Source organism: Amblyraja radiata, chromosome 13 (assembly GCF_010909765.2).
Source record: "Amblyraja radiata isolate CabotCenter1 chromosome 13, sAmbRad1.1.pri, whole genome shotgun sequence".
NCBI classification, from domain to species: Eukaryota; Metazoa; Chordata; class Chondrichthyes; order Rajiformes; family Rajidae; genus Amblyraja; species Amblyraja radiata.
Window position 1 is genome coordinate 8,172,810 of NC_045968.1, and position 18,816 is coordinate 8,191,625.

An 18,816-nucleotide genomic window follows, 5' to 3' on the forward strand; every position below is an offset into this window, starting at 1 on the left:
GCACTGTGCTGCCCAAAACACCTGTTAACACTGGTAAAGGGAACAATACAGAAATAACCTTTTGTCAAAAATAAGAGGAAGCTGTTCAGGGGAATGTAGAAAAAAAAGGGAAGAGAGAGATGGGAATGTGAGAAAGTTGAATCACAGAAAAAGATAATATAGTTTGAAGGGGTTCGAACATTTGCTGATTGTAAAAACTGGTAAAGTCTGGATCTCTCTGGGCAGTGTAAAGACAATAATAGCTAAAGACCTCGCCAAAACAAACAACACAATGGAAAAGCAGGAAAGGCAGCAATGTGAAAAATTGGATATCAAAAGGAGACAATATACACGGTAGCACAGCGGTAGAGTTGCTGCCCTACAGCCCCAGAGACACAGGTTCGATCCTGACCACGGGTGCTGTCTGTACGGAGTTTGTATGTTCTCCGCGTGACCGGCGTGGGTTTTCTCCAGGAAGCTGCGGTTTCCTCCCACACTCCAAAGACTTACTGGTTTGTGGGTTAATTGGCTTGGTATAAAAGTTTTTGAAATTGTCCCTAGGATAGGTAGGATAGTGTTAATGTGCGGGGATGGCATGGACAGAAGGGTATCGACCTGAAACGTTACCCATTCCTTCGATCCAGAGATGCTGCCTGTCCCACTGAGTTACTCCAGCATTTTGTGTCCAACTTCGGTGAGCCGAAGGGCCTGTTTCGCTAAACCAAACTAAAAAAAAACTAAAGGAGACCAAAACTAAAGACCAGAAATGTTGTAAATGACCAAAGAGAAAATGAAACCCCTTCCTTGCTTTGTGGTAAGAGAAAGTATTGAGCGGGTACTAAGGTCCAAGGCCCAAGAATAATGGAAGAAATGAACCTTGAAATGGTCTAAGGTACACAAAATTGCTGGAGGAACTCAGCGGGTGCAGCAGCATCTATGGAGCGAAGGAAATAGGCGACGTTTCGGGCCGAAACCCTTCTTCAGACTGGTCTAATGGTCTAACTGGTTTTAGTCTGTTGACTCTTCATTTGCATTCTATTGTTATTGGGTGGTGTCGGTGATGGCGTGTGATTGATTGGGGTGGGACTGGAGTTGTTGGCAGATGTGGTATTGCACTCGTGTACTTGAATGTAAATATTTGTATGATATTTGCATAATAAATATTCCTCGCCGTGTCACAGCTGTTTGTTGCCATAACAATCTCCGGGTGTATTTATGTCCCACTGTTTGTGGCAACACAAGAGTACATGTTTTTTGTAAAGTAGAAACAAGGAACTGCAGATACTGGTTTGCACAAGAGGACACAAAGTTAGATTAGATTAGATATAATTTATTGCCACACAGCCAGGCTGGTAGAAATTTGGGTTGTCTGCAGCGATACAATAATAAAGAACACACAACCACAATAAAACTGTAACACAAACATCCACCACAGCATTCATCACTGTGGTGGAAGGCACAACATTTGGCCAGTCCTCCTCCATTTCCCCCCCGTGGTCAGGACCAGAGTCCAGTCAGTCCAGGATCGGCTCTTCCTCACCGGAGACCGCGGCTTTAAGTTGTTGTAGGCCGCAGACCGGCGGTCAAGATTTAAGTCCCCACCGCAGCCAGAAGCACCGTAGACTGCAGGGCCGGTGGTCGAAGCTCCCCTCCAGGGGTGATGGTAAGTCCATGCCGGACCCACGGTAGAAGTCGGCCGCGGGCCGGCAGTGATGGCTTCTTCTTCCCACGGGTCCCCAACGTGAGAGACGCCGCACCAGCTGGAGCTCTGCAGACCGCGGCTTCAGGCTGCGACTTCAGGCTGCCGGCTGCCCCGGGCCAGCGAAACGGAGCGCTCCCCTCCAGCGAGCCCCAGCGAGGGCTCACCCGCTCCACGCCGAGAGTCCACGCTGCGCCCGCCGCTGAAGCCCCGGACGCGTCTCCGGGAAAGGCCGCGTCGATCCTTGATGTTAGGCCACGGGGGAGGCGACCTGGAAAAACTCGCCTCTCCGTGGAGGAGGCGACCGAAGCGGTTCCTCCTTACCCCCCACACCACCCCCCACACAAAACACACAAAGAAACATTAAATACAGACTTTAAAACATACAAAAAAAATAAAAGAAAGTTGAAAAACTGTCGAGCTGCATGACATGGCTGCTGCCAGAGCAGCGCCCCCTCCGAGTAACTCCAGCAAAATATTGACACGAAGTGCTGGAGTAACTCAGCAGGTCAGGAAGCATCGCTGGAGAACAAGGTTAGGTGACATTATAGGGTTTGAAGAAGAGTCCCAACCCCAATCCACATTCACCTATCGACATTCTCTGGAGATGCTGCCTGACCGTCTGATTTACTCTAGCACTTTGCATCTTCATTAAAGGGGATGCCTTCCTAACTTGTCAAAGTTTACTGTATAAAAGGCGAGAGAAATTGATGTAAATACTTAATCTGAACAAGGGTCCCAACCCAAAACATCACCTATCCACGTTCTCTAGAGATGCTGCCCGACCCACTAAGTTACTCCAGCACTTTGTGTACTTTTGGAATGTACTAATCACTAGTAGCCAGGAACTCTAGACTACTGATCCTGAGATGAGAGTTTGAATCTCACCAGAGTGACTGGAATTTTTTAATTCAACTAATTTAATAAATTTGGAATTCATTTTTTAATAAAATCTCTTTTCAGTACCAGCAATCATGGAATTATTGAACATTATTTTTTTTTTTTTAAAGCAGGGAAACAAGGATGCTTAACTCAACAGGTCAGGTAGCATCTTCGGAGAATATGGATAGGTGACGTTTAAGGTCGAGATCCTTCTTCAGATTGATAGTGGTGTGGGAGAGAAAGCTGGAAAATGGTGAGGTGGGACAACTCATGACAAACGATCGCTGGATACAGGGGAGTATGGCTTAATTGGCAGATGGGTGGACAAAGGCTAGACATGAAAAGGAGCCAAAAGGTTGTAAGATATGGAGAGAGGAGAAATGAAATGTGAAGCCAGAGGAAAGGAAGTAGGTAGAAGTTAACGGGGGTGTGGGAAGGAGGTGATGTTAGGGAAAGTGGGGTCTGGAGAATGGAGAGTGGGAGAATTGTGTGCACACTTGGGTGGGGCACAGGGAAGAGACGGGAGGTAAAAAAGGGGGGAAGGGTACTACCTAAATTTGGAGAATTCAGTATTCATACCATTGGGTTATAAGCTACTCAATGGAATAAGAGGTGCTGTTCCTCCAGTTTGTGTGTGGCTTCATTCTGGCAATGGAGAAGACCCAGCACAGAAAGGTCAAAATGAGAATAAGAGTTTAATAAAACCCATCTGGTTCACTAATCTGTAACAGGAAAGGAAATCTCCATCTTATTCTGGTCTGGCCTCTGTTGACTCCAGACCTGCCGTTGTAGTTGACACTTGACTGGCTCCAGTTCGGAGGGAGTATGAAGAGCCAATAAATACCAGCAACACCAACAACACCCAGGTGCTAAGCTGGAAGTGGTTTTTCTTCCAATAATGCCACTACCCTAATTTTTTGTCGCAATTTAGATAAATGGACTTGTATAATGCTACGTGTAGAAAGGAACTGCAGATGCTGTTTTATACTGAAGATAGACCCAACATGCTGGAGATGTTACAAAACTTTGTAACTTACAAAATTCTTAAGGGGTTGGACAGGCTAGATGCAGGAAGATTGTTCCCGATGTTGGGGAAGTCCAGAACAAGGGGTCACAGTTTAAGGATAAGGGGGAAATCTTTTAGGACCGAGATGAGAAAAACATTTTTCACACAGAGAGTAGTGAATCTGTGGAATTCTCTGCCACAGAAGGTAGTTGAGGCCAGTTCATTGGCTATATTTAAGAGGGAGTTAGATGTGGCCCTTGTGGCTAAAGGTATCAGGGGGTATGGAGAGAAGGCAGGTACAGGATACTGAGTTGGATGGTCAGCCATGATCATATTGAATGGTGGTGCAGGCTCGAAGGGCCGAATGGCCTACTCCTGCACCTGTTTTCTATGTTTCTATGTAACACAGCGAGTCAGGCAGCATATCTGGAGAAAAAGGATGGGTGACATTTCGGGGCGAAAAAGGGTCCCAACACGAAAAGTCACCCATCCTTTTTCTCCAGAGATGCTCCCAGATAATAAATTCCAGTCATTCTGGCGAGATGCTCCCTGACCTGCTGAGTTACTTCAGCATTTTGTGTCTACCTTTTGCAAAATATTATGTTGAGCAGCAGTTTTGATTTGGAGGTGAAAATATTTTGTTGATTTTCTTTGACATGAACAGTTTGAAATATAAAACCTAAAATGAGGAAAGTTTAGAAATGTGTAGTTTGGAGCTTTGATAGCTACATGCACAACCATGTATCATGGGATAAGGAGTTGGTATCTGCAGAAATCTGCAGTTGGAGGATTGGCATGGGCCCAGAGGTCTGTCAGATGGGATAGTCTATAGAAAGTGGAACAATGATTTTAAATATAAAATTGCAATTGCAGAAACAATGTTGATAAGGGTGCATGAGACATGCTCTTGTTTAGTTGGGGAGCAGAATGACCTCAAGTAGTTTTTTAAACAGTTGGGGAGTTAGATAAGCATTTTTGTCAGCAGAATGATGACAGACTATTTGTACTATACACAGTCGGGGAAAAACATCAGTAACGTATGTCCTTCGTCAACGATGCTGAAAATGTTAACGGTTACGTTAAAAAGAAAAATAAAGGGATGATTTTGCAAGTGTGAACAGATCCAAAATTATGGACAAGGGTGACCAGATTTCCTGATGAGCACGGTGACAGATTAGCCTCCCCACTGGGGAGTGTCCATTTGTAAACTCAGCCCTCTGGTGTTTCAATGGAGTGAACACCGAATGTGTCAAACAGCTGGCAACATAGCAAAATAAAATCCTATCATATATACAGACATAATGTAAAGCCAAATCAGATTAAAGTATATTTCAACTGTGCAATGTTCCATCATAATCCTCTTTAAAGATTTGCAGCAGGAACGCCACCCGAGGTGTACGCCATTTAGGTCTCGCTGTGGCTGGCACAAACTGCTTCTTTATCAGAGGAGAGGAGGTGTCTGAAGAGTTCAAGTTCAAGTGAGGTTGTTGTCATGTGTCCCTGATAGGACAATGAAATTCTTGCTTTGCTTAGCACAAAGATCATAGTAGGCATTTACTACAAAACAGATCAGTGTGTCCATATACCATAATATAAATATATACACACATAAATAAATAAACTGATAAAGTGCAAATAGAAGATAATGGGCCACCAATAATCAGAGTTTTGTCCGAGCCAGGTTTAATAGCCTGATGGCTGTGGGGAAGTACCTATTCCTGAACCTGGTTGTTGCAGTCTTAAGAAGGGTCTTGATCCGAAACGTCACCCATTCCTTCTCTCCAGAGATGCTGCCTGTCCCTCTGAATTACTCCAGCATTTTGTGTATATCGGAAGAATTGTGAATGTAGTTGAAGAATATAGAATTAGGGGAGGTCATTTAAGACTGAGGTGAGAAAAAAACTTTTCCACCCAGAGAGCTGTGAATTTATGGAATTCCCTGCCACAGAGGGCAGTGGAGGCCAAGTCACTAGATGGATTTAAGAGAGAGTTAGATAGAGCTCTAGGGGCAAGTGGAGTCAAGGGATATGGGGAGAAGGCAGGCATGGGTTATTGATAGGGGACGATCAGCCATGATCACAATGAATGGCGGTGCTGGCTCGAAGGGCCGAATGGTCTCCTCCTGCACCTATTTTCTCTGTTTCTATGTTAATACTGGACAAATGCCCTCACTCGTGATCTTAAATGGAGGGGAAGCTCATTGAGAAACAGCTTCGGACTTTACTGGACTTTATTTTGCACTAACCGTTATTCCCATTATCATATCTCTGTACACTGTGGATGGCTAGATTGTAATAATCATGTATTGTCTTTCTGCTGACTGGTTAGCACGCAACAAAAGCTGTACCACATGACAATAAACCAACTCAAAACATCTTGGTGGTGGGAAGTTCCCCGAGGAACTACTGTAGCCATAAACTGAGGCTGTGATGACTGAGTTCTGATGACTCAGAATGATCTTTATTACATTAGATAAGAACAAGGCACTAGAATGATGCCAGCTGACTTCAGTTCAACTAATACCTCTTGATACTGTACTATACTGTACAATAATACACAGTAAAATATCAAGTAGCACACAGATGTTATCTGTGCTTCCTTTTAGACTTTAGAGACACAGTGCGGAAACAGGCCCGTTGGTCCGAGTCCATACCGACTAGCCATCGCCCTGTACACTAGCACTATCCTACACACTAGGGACAATTTTATAGAAGCCAATTAACCTACAAACCTGTACATCTTTGGAGTGTGGGAGGAAACCGGAACACCCGGAGGAAACCCACGCGGTCACAGGGAGAACGTATAAACTCCGTACAGACAAGTCAGGATCAAACACTGGTCTCTCTAGCTGTAAGGCAGTAGCTCTACTGCTGCACCACCGTGCCACCCTTAAATATGCAAGAACGTCTATTCTTAACCGTGCTGCGTAGGAGGTTGCCAATGAGGACCATTGCATCCTATTTGATTAAAGCATTTACACACATTTCACCTGGCCATGGTTGAAGGGAGAGGGATTCTCATTGAGCTTCCACAATGCTGGAATTTTGAGCAAAAAACAAACAGCTGGTGGAACTCAGCAGGTCAGGCAGCATCTTTGAAGGGAAATGGACAGACGTAGTTCTGGGTCAGACTGAAGAAGGGCACCAATTCAAAATGTCATCCGTCCACAAATGTCCAGGCCAGTTTTGGTCTCCTAATCTGAGGAAAGACATTCTTGCCGTAGAGGGAGTACAGAGAAGGTTCACCAGACTGATTCCTGGGATGTCAGGACTTATATGAAGAAAGACTGGATAGACTCGGCTTGTACTCGCTAGAATTTAGAAGATTGAGGGGAGATCTTATAGAAACTTACAAAATTCTTAAGGGGTTGGACAGGCTAGATGCAGGAAGATTGTTCCTGATGTTGGGGAAGTCCAGAACAAGGGGTCACAGTTTAAGGATAAGGGGGAAATCTTTTAGGACCGAGATGAGAAAACATTTTTCACACAGAGAGTGGTGAATCTGTGGAATTCTCTGCCACAGAAGGTAGTTGAGGCCAGTTCATTGGCTATATTTAAGAGGGAGTTAGATGTGGCCCTTGTGGCTAAAGGGATCAGGGGGTATGGAGAGAAGGCAGGTACAGGATACTGAGTTGGATGATCAGCCATGATCATATTGAATGGCAGTGCAGGCCCGAAGGGCCGAATGGCCTACTCCTGCACCTATTTTCTATGTTTCTATGATGGTCTCATTCTTGTTTCAAGCGACATGAACAGCTTAATCTCAGGTTGAATTTCAAAGCCACGGTGAACCTTGTGTAAATGCAATGGACATATTGTTTTTCATCAAACACATCTCAAAAACATCCAGCTAAGAATGATTTGATCTATGATTTGGAAACAATAGTCTACGTCACAATGTGTAAAATGATAGCTTGTAGAAAACTGGCATGTTGTTGCTGCAGTTTTTTTCCTCCAGCAGGCTATTAATATAATGTTTCATTGTGTGAACAGCTAAAAGCTGGATCCAATGCCAAATTACTTTGGCACTGTAAATCTTTCTCACTAGCTGAGGAAGAAACTTAATCTGGTATAGCCAAGAATTCACACAGGAACAAACAGCCCACTCAAATGCAGTGAACCACTTTCAACAAATGTGTCTGCCATGGATACGAGTCTGAATCTGAATCCATTGTCTAAAGAAATAATGTAGAAAAACCAACCTTAACATGGGATAGACACAAAAAGCTGGAGAAACTCAATGGGTCAGACGACATCTCTGGAGAAAAGGAATATGTGACATTTCAGACTGAAAAAGAGTCTCGACCTGAAATGTCACCTTTTCCTTTTCTCGAGAGATGCTGTCTGACCCACTGAGATACTCCAGGTTTTTTGTGTCTATCTTCAGTTTAAACCAGCATCTGTAGTTCCTCCAACACCTTTACAATAGGCATGTGTCCCAAGGAGTTTCACTTGAGTATATTAGACAAGAGTAATGACCAATTCCAAGGAGGTGCTGAATGTATGATTTAACGATAGGTTAAGGAGCCAAGTTAAATGTAGCGCATTAAAAGATGTGACATTGAGATGTGGAATTCTTGAGCTGAGGGACCTACATAATTGAAGACGTGACAAATAGATTCAGATGCAGATTAATTTAATTAATTGCATATACACCAGGGCACAATGAAATTCCTCGTTCGCACGAAGCTCGACTGAACAATAAATATGACAAGTACACGATAAATGCAATGGCGAATGCAAAAACAAAAGAATGATGCAAAGGTTGGAGTTCAAACTGAAGTAGTACATAAAAAACGAACGTACAACATCAGAATAACGTAATAGAATGGAATACTTTATTGTCACATGAGACCAGGCACAGTGAAATTCTACCCGATGTATGCAAGTAGCGCCCACCAAGTTTCAAAGCACGCCGGCTCCTCCTTGCTTCTACCCCCTCCCCCACGCCAGGTCCCCATTGTCCATTGTTCTCCCCCCTCACTCCCCATTGTCCTTCCCACCCCCCCACGCCCCCCTCCCCCCCCCCCCCCCCCCCCCAACGCCGGGCCCTCCATTGTTATTCCCCTTCCCCCCCACATGGCGGTGCACGACCGCGGTTCGACCCACGAGGCTTCGCCGCCGCCACGAGGCTCCACTGCGGTCGAGGCCCCAGCGCAGCTGCCGCCGAAGCTTCAGAATATGATAGAATTAAAGTAAGAGTAGGCGATACACAACAGTGAAGGGAGTGTGAAAGAGGTTCAAGAGTCTGATAGCCATGGGGTAGAAGCTGTTCTTATGTCTGGACATCCAGGCTTTCAAACTCTTGTAACTTCTTCCTGAAAAGGGAATAACACGGTGGCAGGAATCCTTGACGATTCTTCCAGCCCTCCTGCTGCAACGTATATGGTGAAGATGAACTGGTTTGAAGGAAGCAACGAGCCTGTGATGGACTGGGCTGTGTTCATCACTCTCTGCAAGTTCACGCAGTCAAGGCCGAAGCAGTTGCCATACCATGCTGAGTTGCATCCACAGATGCTGTCTGGCCCACTGAGTTACTCCATCTTCTTGTGTCTATCTTCCATTTTAGTTTAGTTCAGTTTAGTTTATTGTCACGTGAACCAAGGCACTGTGAAAAGCTTTTTTGTTGCGTGCTGTCCAATCAGCGGAAAGACTATATATAGTTGCAATAGAGCCGTCCACAGTGTGCAACGGTTCCCAACCTTGGGTAAATTCACCCCCAGGGGGTAGATTTGTTGATTCTGGATTTGTACATATTTTTTCTCATTGACTGACTGTGTTTGGTTCTGGTATACCGGTATTATTCATAGCATAAGGATTTGAGTATAGGAGCAGGGCAGTTCTACTGCAGTTGTACAGGGTCTTGGTGAGACCACACCTGGAGTATTGCGTACAGTTTTGGTCTCCTAATCTGACGAAGGACATTCTTGCCATAGAGGGAGTACAGAGAAGGTTCACCAGACTGATTCCTGGGATGTCAGGACTTTCATATGAGGAAAGACTGGATAGACTCGGCTTGTACTCGCTAGAATTTAGAAGATTGAGGGGGGATCTTACTGAAACCTACAAAATTCTTAAGGGGTTGGACGGGCTAGATGCAGGAAGATTGTTCCCAATGTTGGGGAAGTCCAGAACAAGGGGTCACAATTTAAGGATAAAGAGGAAATCTTTCAGGACTGAGATGAGAAAAACATTTTTTACACAGAGAGTGGTGAATCGCTGGAATTCTCTGCCACAGAATGTAGTTGAGGCCAGTTCATTGGCTATATTTAAGAGGGAGTTAAATGTGGACCTTGTGGCTAAAGGGATCAGGGAGTATGGAGAGAAGGCAGGTACAGGATACTGAGTTGGACGATCAGCCATGATCATATTGAATGGCGGTGCAGGCTCGAAGGGCCGAATGGCCTACTCCTGCACCTATTTTCTATGTTTCTATGTTTCTATTAGTTGTTCATATCATAACTAAGTGAGATAACGTGCTACTAAAGTTTCCAGGGTTAAACGGGACAAAAAAGGTTGGGAACCCCTGGTGTACTGATACAGGATGAAGGGAATAACGTTTAGTGCAAGATAAAGTCCAGTAAAGCCCGATTAAACATAATCTAAGGGTCTCCAATGAGGTAGATGGTTGCTCTGGCCATACCAACCAAGCAGTAGCCAGCCTGAAATTTTCTCTGCTTTAAAAAGATTGTGCACTTTTGTGAGAAAATATGCAATAAGCAAGAAGCAACCCTCAATAAAGAATTTATTGAAGTGTTGACGCAGTTTTGATTGAATGCCTTTAAAGAATTGTTTTTGATGCTTGGTACCGTCTTATATTAAGAACATATGTCAAGGACAATCAGGGAAAGAGCATCTGGTCTGCAGTGCACTTCTCATGCATTCATTGTGCAGCTTCTGCACAAAGTGACTGCCATCCACTCCCACATTCACGTTCTGCAGCCAAGACGCACAATCTCATGGGATGTGCAAAACTACAGAAAGGAAGGAACTGGAAAATTATTCACTGATAACCAAAAAAGTGTGTGGTGAATATTAGAGTGGGATCACAAGGAACTACAGATGCTGGTTTACAAGAAAATGACACAAAGTGATGGAGTAACTCAGCGGATCAGGCAGCTTCTCTAGGGAACAGTGTTATAGCCCTGTCCCACTTCACGAGTTCATTCCAAGAGCTCTCCCGAGTTTAAAAAAAATCAAACTCGTGGTAAGCACGGAGAATGATCGTAGCGGGTACGTCGGAGCTCGGGGACGTCTCTTACCAGCTCGTAACGCGAACGCCAGGTAATCGGGAAGAATCGCTATCGACAGGTAAACACGGGAAGACTGGTGAAGATTTTTCAACATGTTGAAAAATGGCCACGCGAGCCCCGAGTACCGACGAGCGGCCATTACCGTAAATCTCCGAGTTCGAATCAGGGCAAACTCGGGAGAGCTCTTGGAATGAACTTGTACCGTGGGACAGGGCTTTTAGGTGATGTCTTGGGTCGGGACCATTCTTTACATCAATCTGTTACTCAACTTTTACATGGGCAACTTCAGCCTAAGTTAAGAAGGCATCCCATTCTAATACACATGCAAAGTGCTGAAGTAACAGCGTGTTCGTCAGCATCTCCAGAAGACATGGATAAGTGACATTTTTGGTTGAGACTCTTCTTAGTCTGAAGGATCTCAACCCGAAACTTCACAAATCAATGTCTTCCAGAGATGCAGCCTGATTCGCTGAGTTACTCCATCACTTTGTGTCCATGTTTGTAAACCAACATCTGCAGTTCTTGTGATCCCATTCCAATAGTTACACCAAATCTGGATGCTGAATTTGAGTTGGCAATTCTGCAAAAAGTACACAACTTACTGATGTCTATTCCATTTCTTTGGTGGTATAATTTATTTTCATATCGTAAGGTCATAAGTAATAGGAGTAGAATTAGGCCATTCGGCCTATCAAGTCTACTCCGCCATTCAATCATGGCTGATCTCTCATTCCTAACCCTAATCTCTTGCATTCACCTCCTAACACTTACAAATCAAGAATCTATCTATCTCTGCCTTAAAAACATCCATTGACAGCCTCCACAGCCTTTTGGGGCAAAGTATTCCACAGATCCACCATCCTCTGACTAAAGAAATTCCTCCTCATCTCCTTCCTAAAGGAACTTCTTTTAATTCTGAAGCTAGCCTCTGGTCCTACACTCTCCCACGAGTGGAAACATCTTCTCCACATCCAGACCTTTCACTATTCGGTAAGTTTCAATGAGGTCGCCCCTCATCCTTCTAAACTCCAGCGAGTCGAGGCCAAGTGCCGTTAAACGCTCATTACTGGGATCATTCTTGTAAACCTCCTCTGGACCCTCTCCAGTGCTAGCACATCCTTCCTCAGATATGCTGCCCAACATTGCTCACAATACTCCAAATGTGGCCTGACCAGCGCCTTATAGAGCCTCAGCATTATATCCCTGTTTCTGGATTCTCGTCCTCTTGAAATAAATGGCAGCATTGCGTTTGCCTTCCTTACTACCTATTTGACTTGCAAATTAACTTTTTGGGAATCCTGCACCAGCACTCCCAAGTCCCTTGTATCAACCTATAACAGTCAACTTATCTATGGAGGCCAAGTCTAACCCTTTCATTATATGGAAGGTCTCAATTAAATCTTCCCAAAGTCTACAATATTACTCAGGAGTTCCATCTGTTATATCTCATGTTAATTAAGTAAGTAAGTAAGTAAGTAAGTAAGTTTATTGGCCAAGTATTCACATACAAGGAATTTGCCTTGGTGCTCCGCCCACAAGTAACAACATGACATACAGTGACAGTTACGAATGACTCAGAAAACACTAAATATTAATAATAAAACATTAATGATAAAACACCATTAATCAAGCATGTGAACCAACAAAATACCAGATCAAAGGGAGGCTACAGATTTTTGGCTGTTGAGTAGAGCAACTACTCGTGGATAAAAACAGCTTTTATGTCTGGCTGTGGCAGCTTTGACAATCCGGAGTCGCCTTCCAGAGGGGAGTGATTCAAAGAGTTTGTGGCCAGGGTGAGAGGGGTCAGAGATGATCTTGCCCGCTCGCTTCCTGACCCTTGCAGTGTACAGTTCATCAATGGAGGGAAGGTTGCAGCCAATAACCTTCTCTGCTGATCGGACGATTCGCTGCAGCCTCCAGATGTCGTGCTTGGTGGCTGAGCCAAACCAGGCCATGATGGAGAAGGTGAGAACAGACTCTACGATGGCCATGTAGAATTGGACCATCATTGCCTGTGGCAGATAGTGGCTTCCTCAGCTGCCGTAGGAAGTACATCCTCTGTTGTGCCTTTTTGACTGTGGAGTCGATGGTAGCCCCCCAATTAAGGTCCTTGGAGGTACTGGTTCCCAGGAACTTAAAAGACTCCACAGATGTGACTGTGGTGTTGTTGATGGTGAGTGGGGTGAGGGGAGGGGGAGCTCTCCTAAAGTCTACAATCAATTCCGCTGTTAAAGACCGTCACACTGTGTCAATTGGCAACTCTCTTGCCAAAGAGGCCCAGTGGATATTTTTGCACCAGCAATGTGTTCACAACTAGCACTACTATTGTCTGATAATTTGCCTGTTTTTTTTAAATATATACACTGATCTTTTTTTTGTCATTATTTTTGGGTTTTACAGAGTATCGTGATTACATATCTGTTGTTCTGCTGCAAGTAAGAATTTTATTGTTCCGTTTTGGGACATATGACAATAAAACACAAGGTACACAAAAATGCTGGAGAAACTCAGCGGGTGCAGCAGCATCTATGGGAGCGAAGGAGATAGGCAACGTTTCGGGCCGAAACCCTCGTTCCCTTTTTTTTTTGCGGAGGTAAAGGTCGGGGATGGGGCCCTGGTACGTATCGAACAAGGATTGTTCGACATACCCGACAAAGAGGCAGGCGTAGCTGGGGCCCATGCGTGTGCCCATAGCTACGCCTTGTATTTGGAGGAAATGGGAGGAGTCAAACGAGAAGTTATTGAGGGTAAGGACCAACTCCGCTAGGCGGAGGAGAGTATCAGTGGCCGGGTATAGGTTGCTTCTCTGGTCGAGGAAGAGGCTTTGAGACCATCCTGGTGGGGGATGGAGGTGTAGAGTGACTGGACGTCCATGGTGAAGATGAGGGGGTGAGGGCATAGAGAATGGAATGCGCGGAGATGACGGAGAGTGTCTTGAACCATAAAACACTCCTTACTCTTGATTAGTTCATGCCTAATTGGATTCCAAGGCAATACATTCAAACAATCAGCCCACCCACACCAGCCCAACCTCCCTGTCTATGCAGAGTTTAGCTTACAATGCTAACTTTGTAAGCACACCTTGGGTATACAAGCAAAGACTCTCACTGTGCCTTGTCACATGCAACAATAAAGTATTCATCGATTCGGAACCTGTGGATCACACACAAGTGCAGCAGGCAACAGAGAAGTGGAGGAGACAACATCCTGGTAGTTAAGAGAGAGACACAAGAAACTGCAGATGGAATCTTGCGTAGAACACAGTGGTGCAGCTGGTGGAGCTGCTGCATCACAGCGTCAGAGACCCGGCTTCAACCCTGACCTCGGGCGCTGTCTGCGTGGCGTTTGCGCGTTCTCCCTGTGACCACGTGGCTTTCCTCAGCCAGCTCCGGTTTCCTCCCACATCCCAAATACCTGCGAGTAGGTAGATTAACAGGCCTCTGTAAATTGTCCCCAGTGTGTGGTGAGTGGATGTGGAAGTGAAATAACATAGAACGAGTGTGATCGGGTGAGCAATCGTGCATGGACTCGGTGGGCCGGAGGGCTCGTTTCCATGTTGAAGATAGACACAAAATTTTGGAGCAATTCACCGGTCAGGCAACATCTCTGGACAAAAGGAATAGGTTACGTTTGGGTCAGAATCCTTCTTCAGTCTGAAGAAATGCCACCTATTACGTTTCTCCAGATGCTGCCTGACCTGCTGAGTGACTCCACTATTTTGGGTCTATCATCAGTATAAACCAGCATTTGCAGTTCCTTTCCATGCTGTATCTCTAAACTAAACACAAAGTGCTGGAGTAACTCGGCAGGTCAAGCAACATCTCTGGAGAACTCTGGAGTCTGAAGTGTGTAGGAAGGAACTGCAGACGCTGGTTTAAACCAAAGATAGACACAAAGTGCTGGAGTAACTCAGTGGGACAGGTAGCATTTCTGGAGAGAAGGAATGGGTGACGAGGTTTTGGGGCGAGGCACTTTTTCAGACTGAAATTCACAGGAAAGGAAAACGAGAGATATAGACAATGATGTGGAGATATAGAACAAATGAATGAAAGATATGCAGAAAACTAACAATGATAAAGGAAACAGGTGATTGTTAGCTGTAGCAGGTGAGAATAAAAAGCTTTCAAGAAGGAACTGCAGATGCTGGAAAATCAAAGGTACACAAAAATGCTGGAGAAACTCAGCAGGTGCAGCAGCATCTATGGAGCGAAGGAAATAGGTAACGTTTCGGGCCGAAACCCTTCTTCAGAATGCGAGTCTGAAGAAGGGTTTCGGCCCGAAACGTTACCTATTTCCTTCGCTCCATAGATGCTGCTGCACCCGCTGAGTTTCTCCAGCATTTTTGAGAATAAAAAGCTGATGTGACTTGGGTGTGGGGAGGGATGGAGGGCGAGGGAATGCAGGGGTTACTTGAAGTTAGAGGAATCAAAAATCATAGCCCTGGGGAGTAAGCTGCCCAAGCGAAATTTGAGATGCTGTTCCTCCAATTTACATGACACTGAAGAATGGTTTTGACCTGAAATATCACCCATCCATGTCCTCCCAAGATGCTGCCCCACCTGCTGAGTTACTCCAGCAGTGTGTTCTGTCCTGGTATTTAATCGATTGTTCTAATGTCTTGCCAATCTTTTAGCGGCCTGTTCGGTCTGAAGATTGGCCTCCACCCGAAACGTCACCTATTCCTTTTCCCCGGGGATGCTGTCTGACCCAAAGATCCTATAGACCCGCTGAGTTACTCCAGTTTTTTGTGTCTATCTTTGGTTTAAAGCAGCATCTGCAGTTCCTTCCTACACTGTTCAGTGATGCTGAAGGCACTTTGATATTTTTGTCATGAGCTCAATTGGCTGATGAAATGGGAGATTTAGTCATTAATACCTCCCCCTTTTTGCAGAAGACATCTTTGGTTTTCATTACTGTAACCTTACCGTACAAATTCAGGAACTGAAATTCAGAATTATCCCCAACAAAGATTGGGAAATGAAGAACTCGCTACTCCGGGCGGTGCTAGCGCCTAAATCACAAGCACATGTAATAAACGCCACAGCACCTCGGCCGATTTACTTTTGATCAAAGATTATATAGCTCCTCTAGTATCTTTGCTTTTGATACTGTGCGATAGTTCTCCAATGAATACAACTGTCTATCTGCAACTAGACTTACATGTCAACAGGCATTTGTCTCTGGCTGTGCTTTTGCTCTTTGCTGGCTCGGAGGATGATAAAGAAGCAATTAGAAATTTGTTAGATTCCCATCTCTCCATTGCATTGGCAGTTAATGGAATGACGACAAATGCTTCCTTTTCTCCCAGGTCGGGTTTAAACCTGTCTGGACATTTGATACTTTTCTATAGTGATCTACTGGCCCGTGTCCATCTGCCCGGATCATCGACCTCCTCCACAAGCGCCACAGCCCCTCAACCAATAAAAAACATCTCCCAGGTTATTGATCAGCGTATTGAGCACAAACAACTTCAGAAGACAGGGACTTTGCAAGGAACACATACATGCACATGTAGGGTAGACACAAAGAGCTGGAATAACTTAGCTGAACAGGCAGAATCTCTGGAGAGAAGGAATGAATGGGTGACCCTTCTTCAGACTGAGAGTCAGGGGAGAGGAAGTCTAGAGATATGAAAGGGTAAGGTGTGAAAACGACAGATAAAATAAGATGAGGAAATGTAGAATGGTACATTATTAGCAGAGGGGAAGGTGACAAGAGGTATACAATCGGTAAAATTAATCATGACAATGAAACTAGTGGGAGAACTATGTTCATTTATAAATACTCATTCCTTCTCTCCAGAGATGCTGCCTGTCCCGCTGAGTTACTCCAACATTTTGTGTCTACCCACACACACACACACACACACACACACACACACACGATATACATATACATACACATGAAAACAAACCAAATATAATTGTGGTTAAAGACAAAACCAGAGCCCCCACGTCTCTGTAGTTCCGATCTTATCTGGAGATTGTAAATAACCTGATTACTGTCTTTCTCTCTTCAGAATATAATGCAAACACGCGTCCTTGTTTGATCACAAGTGAGGCGTCTCGGCATCTCCCTCCACAGAAGCTGCCCGACCCACCGAGTTCCTCCAGCACTGGTCTCGAATCCCCGAGAAACAAATCGCTGGGGGGGGGGGGGGGGGTCTCAGCTGCTCGGGAGGCAACTGTGGTGGGGTTGGGGGTGGACTGAGGGCATCTCGGGTCGGGGAACCTGATGAAACCTCCTGGGTGGAAACAACCAACATCTGTCCATTTCAAACACGGAGTCGCTGCCCGGCCCACTGAGTCCCCCAGCCAGCGCTGTGTTCTGTTTGTTGGTCGCTGCAGCTTCCAGCACCTGGATCCCCCGCTCTCTGCCAACTCCAGTGTTCACTACAGTATCTGCAAAGCAGTTTCTCACAGGTGGACTTGCATCCACCAGCACGACAAACATTTCGCAGGCAAATAGCCGGGCATGCTTTCTCTCTCAGGTTAAATGTATTAAACCGACACCATGCCTATATAAAAACCGACTGCTTCAAATAGAGAGTGCGTTACACTCGTTGATATTGCAGATGTGATAAAAACCCTTTGTTCTGCAAACATGGCGCCAAGGAAGGATAGGATACAACGCGCATCGCTCCTCCGATCGCCAAAACAATAACAGCTCCTTCACTGCAGGAAGTCACCCACACGGATAAAACAAAGAACAAAACGCCGCGATTCCCACCTAACACAGTCATTGCAGCCCCCCTTTACTGATATTGTTACTGTAATTAATCAAACTGTAGTAAGTCAATGCACAATTCCACTGAGCGCATGTTGTGATCAGCGCTCACCAACAAACAAACGCATGCACAATCACCGCGCTATTTCTTATTTTTTTGCGTACAGAAAGCCTATTTTTCCACTGACCTGGCTTGCATTTCTTCAACGGAGAAGTTTGCAACCATTTCTATCCATTGGACGCTTGAGACGCCCCCCTCTCCTTTGCTTCTTTGGGTTTTAAAATTCAAAGGCGGGAATGAAACGTAACTCCCTCTTCCATTGAAAGCATTTGGAAGCGGGGGGGGCGTGGGTAGGATAAACAAAGTGACAAAGGCGGCGAGAACCGTCCCCTTGGCCTGAAGGGGGGGGGCAGGGATGGGGTAAGTATCCACCTGAACACTTTCGACCGCGACACAAGAGACCGCAGAAGCTGAAACTTTGTGCAAAAACTTTGAATTCCTGCAGCATTTTGTTCTATTTATGCTCCAGTGTGGATCCTGCTCCCTGTCCGCAGTTACCAAACTCTCGGTGAAAATATATTAAACATTCTCTTGGTTAAATGATGTTTTGCCTTTCTATCTTCAAAGAGAGACACGTTTTATTCTGTGCAAAACTAGTCGTGTTTCAGCCTCACATATTAATAGTTCGAAACCGACCGAATTAGTTTCGCAGATGTTTTTCCTCGCGAAGATAGTCTCCCCCCCCCCCCCCCCCCCCCCCTTCCTCTCTCTCTCGCTTGTCAAAATAACAACTTCGAGAACTGAAATTATTTCCTAATGTTAAGTGTGTTTATTTGTTATTATGTACTGACAAGGGAACAATGAAGAAAGGCACAAAAAGCTGGAGTAACTCAGCGGGACGGGCAGCATCTCTGGAGGGAAGGAATGGGTGACGTTTCGGGTCGAGACCCTTCTTCAGACAACAATGAGATGCTGCCTGTCCCGTTGAGTTACTCCAGCATTTTGTATTTATCTTCGGTTTAAACCAGCATCTGCAGTTCATTCCTACAAGGAACTGCAGATGCTGGTGTAAACAGAAGATAGACACAAATTGCTGGAGTAACTCACTGGGTCTGAAGAAGGGTCTCCACCCGAAACATCACCCATTCCTTCTATCCAGAGATGCTGCCTGTCCCGCTGAGTTACTTCAACATTTTGAGTCTATCTGCAGTTCCTTCCTTCATTATGAAATTGTTACTTGCAATATCTTCAACTGTTCACTGAATGCA

At 45.1% G+C, this 18,816-nt stretch overlaps 1 protein-coding gene across 2 annotated transcripts in view; it reads right to left on the reverse strand.

The window, feature by feature from the left end:
• Nucleotides 1–17,954, reverse strand: part of LOC116979588 — an 81,629-nt gene extending 63,675 nt beyond the window's left edge. Inside the window, exon 1 of one of the 2 annotated variants that reach the window (XM_033031170.1) lies at nt 17,736–17,954. In XM_033031170.1, the coding sequence (XP_032887061.1) occupies nt 17,736–17,773 (38 nt within the window). In that variant the 5' untranslated portion in view covers nt 17,774–17,954. The remainder of the gene's footprint in view (nt 1–17,735) is intronic. The other variant, XM_033031169.1, reaches the window with a different exon arrangement.
• Between the last annotated feature and the right edge of the window lie 862 nt (nt 17,955–18,816).